We start from the raw sequence: 6,303 nt of genomic DNA, 5'->3' as shown, positions 1-6,303 counted from the left end.
TTTGTTGTTGATGGGGACGGAAGCGGAACTACTGACCGAGCAACCACACTGCTTCCTGCCGGTCGACCGACCGTGCAGGCCCCGAAATTACGCCGGATTTGTTGGTGCTGCTAGCACCGAAATCCCGTGGCAACCGCGTCCACACCGAGATACGGTCGATGCTCTGCCAATCGGATCGGAGTTTATGAGTTTGCGGATGAGTAGATTTGTCGAGTGCGGTTGGGTACGAAGGACTCCTAAAAGTGTTTGACAGCGGCGCAAGTAAGGACTCACTTTATTGTGCAATGAAGTGTGCCTAAGCAAACAGGGAGCATCCCGAGATTAGTTTTGCGTTCGACTTGTTTGTGTGCTGCCCGTGATAAGGCGCAATAAACACATCTTGAGATAAGGAGATCGTGGATTCGCTTTCAAGAGAAAGTGTCAAAGAAAAGCATTTGTCGGTTGAGTTTTCTTCTTGATTAAGTTCTCAATGAGATGAAAATGGAATGGGAAGCAGGAAATGTTGTTGTTTAGTCAAATTAGTTCCAAGAGTCACCCTCATTACTCTAGCTTTCCTCTTAAAAATATCACATCAAGGGAAGGAGCAATTGAAGGAATTGTTTTTTTTTTATAAGAACTCGACCAAATGTGTTTGGATAACTGTAACAAGTTTAGACGGTGTCCGAGTTTCAAGTGTTTCTTTTCGCGAACTACTCAACACACAATCTAAGTTTCCTCTTTCATCTTAGCCTCGTGCAGCAAATCTGACATTTGCTGGGAAATGCTGCTTACTGCTAATCCGAAGATCATCGCTTTAATTACCCAAACAAAAGTGCAAACTTCAGCAAACGGCACTTGTCAACCAGCGTGTCTCGCACAAGGTTAGCGAAGGTCTTCTGCGATGCGTCTTGTGCCGGGCGCACGCGATGCAATTCATCATAAATGGGCCCCCGACTATCTGATGGTCAAACGGAACGCACCGGCGCCGTCGGTCAGACATTCAACCGAGCACAAATTCTCATCAGCCGACGCCAGACCCAAGACAATAAGCCACAAATGAGCAAAACGGAAAAAGCCTCCCAAAATTCTCCCTTTCGTTATGCTCGAATTCGCACCGGTGAAGGTCATCTCTTGAGAGGACGCGATGGCTGCTGGTGGCCAACCCAGGTTCAGTGACTTATTATTCTGTCCAGCCACTACCATTGGTCACCTGTCTACAGTGGAGCAGATTTTGTGGATCAGCGAAGTGACTGACAATGTGCTGGGCACCTCATAATGACTCCCAATCGGGTGTTGTTATGATGAACGAGGCAAGATCAAGCAACCTCGCAAGGGCTCGGCTTTCGTGCTGGTTGAGTTGTCGGTTGAAGCTGCAACGATGTACCGGATGTGAGCCAGGTAATAAAGTTAATATTAATGACCCCAACATTTGGGGGGTTTATAATTCAAATCCCAGGCCGGTTAGAGGTTGGAGTTTGAAGGCTAGCAATTTTAGAAAATGGTCAACGTTTTCAAAAGCAGGATCTATAGGATACTCTATATGATCTACATTTACCATAGAAGATTTAAGGAGAATAATAATGAGGACTAAATACAAACGAAGCATAAAACAGTCACTCCAGTCGAGAAAGAGAAATAAAATCAAAAGTATTGTTAGACGATACCTTGAGCTGAGCGGACAGTTCGCCTCGATTACATCTTGATTTTCTCTAGACACGCAACAAGCAGAGGTACCTTGAGTTGCTCATATTGCACGGAAGTCACGCTAACGTGGGACAAAACCTTTATCTTTCGCTATCACGGCGTAGGTTTAGCACGATGGCGTAGATCCGCGTTTGGAGTATAAGCATCCAGAACAGTCAGTCACAATATGTAACTCATATAGCAAGCGAAGATTTTTCTTCTGAGCTTTATTAACTGTTTCACAAACAGTAGATAAAAAGACGCTCTCACTCCATTCGTTATTTTGTTTCAGCTCTTATAAAATCAATCTCACACCGGTTGCAGCAATGGAGTGACCCAGTCAATACCGGTGGGTGTTACGGAATCCAAGAAGCTACCGAGCAACCGAAGTCACAGCTACAGCTGTCGATGACAACCGGTACGGTGTCTACTTGGTTACGCGAAACAATGACAATCGGCCATAAATTCAACTCACCCCTGACCTTGGCCATCGCGTATCGTAAGGCCAGTCGCCGCTTGTTAGCTAGCAAAAACCGAGGGAAAAGCAAACGAAACATTCTATCTTGACAACTGTTCTCGACTCCGCGATGCCAAGATGCGCAGCACTACATCGCGACGCCGGTGTTTGAATGTCAAACGTAGCGCCGATCTGGCCGGGCTCGCATTGACAAGACGTATTCGAGCGTGGCAATGTGGCGAAGGTTCGATTTTCACGCAATTTCCTCCGTTCTCGGAGGCGACCGGATGAGCAGAGTCCACGGTGCGCATGGTGACATCGTATTCGGACTGATCGATTGATGACTATCTGATCTCCTTCAAGATCAGGTCACCGATCAGAACTTGTACGGGCGGCCCGTGAACGCTACTGCGTCTCAGTCGGGAGAGATCTCACGGCAACAAAAAAACCTGGGTAACCAAATTTACGATGTGTTAGCACGATTCGAGGACCAGGCTACTGGTGAATGACGTTCTTCGAGGCACAGATGGCAACTTTCATTGGCGGTGATTTATGGAAACAATATCTTTTCTGTTCTCTCGAGATGCTTAGATAAGTATCGTTGATGGACGTTTCAGTTAGTTTTCGATCTTTGATGCAGCAATCTAACTCTCATCGCATTGCTTTCATGCTTGATACTTTGTATTGACTGTGTAATTGCGATTTCATTTTATTTTGATTGTTTTTCGTACATTTTTATACACATGAAACATTTTATTTATCAACATTCGTTGTTGTATAAATTGAAAATTGCTTACAATTGCGCTATCACGTTTTTATACCTTCTTTTTAATTTTAATTTAGTTTAATATTTTATTGTTTACAAAATACAAAATTGATCATGTGTTGCCCATCACATCAATTATTCATATTATTTCCATTTTGTTGTAAATAATTAACATTTTTCAGCAAGATAATTCCCCGATCACCCCGATCTTCCTAATGTAGCAGCAAGGAACATCCTACCATAAGCTTGAACTAATTTCCTCAAACCCAAAGCATGTGAAGCGTGATTAATGCCTTACAAAAAGCAGAGCCCTCTCCTTAGCATCATTCTGTATCATTCGGGCAAAGATGTAATTCCCCTTCCAGCAAAACCCTTCCACTTCAACGTCGTAATCCCACAAAAAACGGTAGTGGTCAGCGCGGAACGCGGATCTATTCTTAACGTGCGAAACCCCTAACGCTGCGACTTGATTCGCAGTTGCGGTTCGTCGCTTGACGCGCACACATCTTTCGTCACTCGCTCGCTAGCTCACTTGAGGAAACGTATCGACCTGGTTTTGAATTTAATTTCATTTCAAGTGCTACTTAATCGAGAGTTCTCGTTGGCACGATGAGTGACAGTGTGGTGACGGTGCTCCTGGTGATGCTTTTCGCCTATTCGCTGGTGATCACTTCCGCGGTAAATCCCTCATCGAAGGTGGACTTTACCGAGGTGGACGATTTGAACGATGATGGCAATGGTGATGGGTTCGTGAGTGTTTACAAGAACTTCCCCAAGATTCAGGTGACGGTCGATACGCAGAAGCTGAAACGCGTACCGCAACCGGAAACGAAAAGCGATGAATCGAGTTCGGGCAGCTCCGGTAGCTCCGGTTCCGAATCGGTCGAGCGGCCATCGGTCGGTGTGCGAACGGACATTACGATCGAGATTTCTGAAGAGTCGGCAAATGACACGCGCACCGTAACGCATATCGGTGGTGGTGATCGTGAAGTAAAGAAGGATCGTAACGGAACGCGAACAACCACCGGAACTGGCGGAACGGGCAAAAAGGATCGCAATGGTGGACCGGTCGATGGTGGGTCCGATGATGATAATGCTAGTATTCCCGTGTTCAAAGGAATGGCTGGTGTGTTGCCAGCAAAACCGAAACCAAAGCCAACACCGGAACGTGGTTCACCGGGTGGCATTCGACCCGTCGTGACGCTCAATCATCGGCCAACGTCCACCAGCTTCTACTACGGTAATGATGATCGGAATCGTGTCAGCGGAGAGTACGACGGGTGGAAGCGCCCACATACGTTGACGGCCATTTGGACGACCGAGAGGCCTTATCTCCGAAGGGCGGATCACGACACGGCAGGTGAGAGATTGTGTACCGCGATGTTGATTGAAAGATTGAACTGTTTGAAGATAATGAGTGATACGAGGATTGGAGCTGGATCAGAAGATTGTATTTGTGAGTGCACAAGTGGAAAAGTGTAGAACAAGTTTGAGATGACAAGGGCTATCTTTGAACATTACATCCTAGCAAGTTCATGCTACCCTTTAAGAACTACAGTAGCTCGGCGCTACGTTTAAAATTTAATATCTGTTGAATATTCAATACAGTTGGAATGAAGCCAAGAATATTGTTAACAAAGGCATCAGTGAGTCTTTTGCTTCAAATTCATTTTCTTGTTCTTTTAAAATCGATTTTTGATCAATCATCCTGTGTGTCTATTTGATCGTGAAATGTCGCAAAAGAATGATCTTAAGGATCTTTGTAGTTGAATTCTTGGTTCTTTCACCAAGCTTCAAATAAAAACAAGAATCATTATAGATGTAATTAAAAGCACGAGTAACTAATAGATTAATAAAATTATTAAGAAAGTAGAAATGGATTTCATCGAGCTAACACTTACACATCTGAAGCATAAAGCAAGTCTCAAAACATAAGCCTATTCTCGTCGCCTTTCCTTGTCGTACCTCGTAACAAATATTTCCGATCAAACCTTTGCGCCCTTTTCACTTGTAACTGTCACTCGTTCCTCAGGTCCTCATCACCAGACATACTACAAGGGCTACATTCCGTACAATGTGGGCCATCAGGCGCACCACCACCATCAATCGACGGAACATCAGCATCCAACGACGGGTGGTGACTGGAAGCCGTGCTACTGCAGTATCTACCAACCGTGGGCCGCACGTGCCCCGTCGAATCCCGTTCTACCACCGGCCGCCCATCTACCACCGGGAGTTCCGCCACCTCGGCACAACAAAGTGGACAACAAGGTGGACGTGCAACCGAGTGAGGCGTACCACCAGCGAGAGTATCGCTCAGTTCGCTCCTAGGATCGGGAACGGGACATGCGGTCCAACCTTCTCACAACACCATCACCTCACATCGTGTCACCGTCACCGCTAGTCGATAAGATGTCGTCCCTAAGCCCTTTTATTCCCTTTTATTTTTTTGGGGGTCTCAATCCTCCCAACCTTGTCTACGAGCTAATAAACCGTTGACATACTTTTTTTTTTTCAAAACACTTTTCGGCGTTTCACTCGATCCTCTTCCACACCGCCTCGTCGTCTCCGTGCAGGGCAGGGTGATTATGTCACCTGCTGCATCAGCCAGAGTAGGCCGGGCAGATTAGAGAATATACCATCACCAGCACAGACACGTACGCACTCACCTACGCCTACTAGGGATGAGATGAAAGGGTTTGTCTCTAGGAAAAAAAACGACAACAGCGCTGCACCACACACCATACACACTGAACACTGTGCACTGTGCCTGTGTGTGTGTGCGTGAAAGTCCCAGCAGATCGTCCAATAAATTGATAAGATGGACCGCGATATGCTTCAAACGCTACTACACACCACACCAAACGACGCAGTTTCAAACCACCAACCACCAGTGATCAGTAGCAGCCCGAACGTCGTCAGTGCTGTGCTCGTTGTGCTCTCTAGTGGAAGTGTTCCGTGGCCACTTTGGCTTTCCCTGTTTTATGCAACGATACGACTTCAAAATGCATACCAAGTTTAATCTCACGGTGATTGGATTGTTGTTCCTTGCGATCTCGCTACTGGCCAGTTGTGCAGCAGGTAAAAGCATGAAGGATCACGCGAGACTGCTACGATCGACACTAATACGCACGTATTCTAATGGCTCTCTAGCACCACATCCAATCGACGCTGACCAGATGGAAGAGATGGAACTGCTAGGGCTGGTCGGTTGCAATAATGCCGTCACGGTAACCGCGCTTCCACTGCCCGGCTTTACAGTAACCCCCGAACCGGCTGGCCGTGCAGTGAAACCCACCGACGTCACCGCACAGTCCTCGGAAAGTGAATCAAACGAATCGGACAACCACTTAAAACAACAAACTGTGATTGACCAATAAAGACGAAAGTGTTGAATTTATTTCGCTCGCTATTGTTG

At 46.2% G+C, this 6,303-nt stretch overlaps 2 protein-coding genes across 2 annotated transcripts; both read left to right on the top strand.

The window, feature by feature from the left end:
• The first annotated feature begins 3,012 nt into the window (after window positions 1-3,012).
• On the top strand, window positions 3,013-5,427 carry LOC125950436 (uncharacterized). The gene is made up of 2 exons (XM_049678425.1): window positions 3,013-4,245; window positions 4,918-5,427. Exons 1-2 carry the CDS (start codon window positions 3,495-3,497, stop codon window positions 5,214-5,216), a joined length of 1,050 nt encoding a protein of 349 aa, XP_049534382.1. The 5' UTR covers window positions 3,013-3,494; the 3' UTR covers window positions 5,217-5,427.
• A 316-nt stretch (window positions 5,428-5,743) lies between these two features.
• Window positions 5,744-6,295, top strand: LOC125950463 (uncharacterized). The gene is made up of 2 exons (XM_049678466.1): window positions 5,744-5,966; window positions 6,039-6,295. The coding sequence occupies exons 1-2, from the start codon at window positions 5,870-5,872 to the stop codon at window positions 6,263-6,265; spliced, it is 324 nt and encodes a 107-aa protein (XP_049534423.1). The 5' UTR covers window positions 5,744-5,869; the 3' UTR covers window positions 6,266-6,295.
• The last annotated feature ends 8 nt before the right edge of the window (window positions 6,296-6,303 follow it).

This window comes from Anopheles darlingi, chromosome 2 (genome assembly GCF_943734745.1).
Source record: "Anopheles darlingi chromosome 2, idAnoDarlMG_H_01, whole genome shotgun sequence".
Lineage (NCBI taxonomy): Eukaryota > Metazoa > Arthropoda > Insecta > Diptera > Culicidae > Anopheles > Anopheles darlingi.
This window is presented reverse-complemented; position numbering and strand designations above follow the sequence as displayed.

Coding starts and splice junctions, on each gene's coding strand:
- LOC125950436 (XM_049678425.1), top strand. CDS start 3,495: ATGAGTGACAGTGTGGTGACGGTGCTCCTGGTGATGCTTTTCGCCTAT. Junction 4,246..4,917: donor GGCGGATCACGACACGGCAG/GTGAGAGATTGT, acceptor CTCGTTCCTCAG/GTCCTCATCACCAGACATAC.
- LOC125950463 (XM_049678466.1), top strand. CDS start 5,870: ATGCAACGATACGACTTCAAAATGCATACCAAGTTTAATCTCACGGTG. Junction 5,967..6,038: donor ACTGGCCAGTTGTGCAGCAG/GTAAAAGCATGA, acceptor ATGGCTCTCTAG/CACCACATCCAATCGACGCT.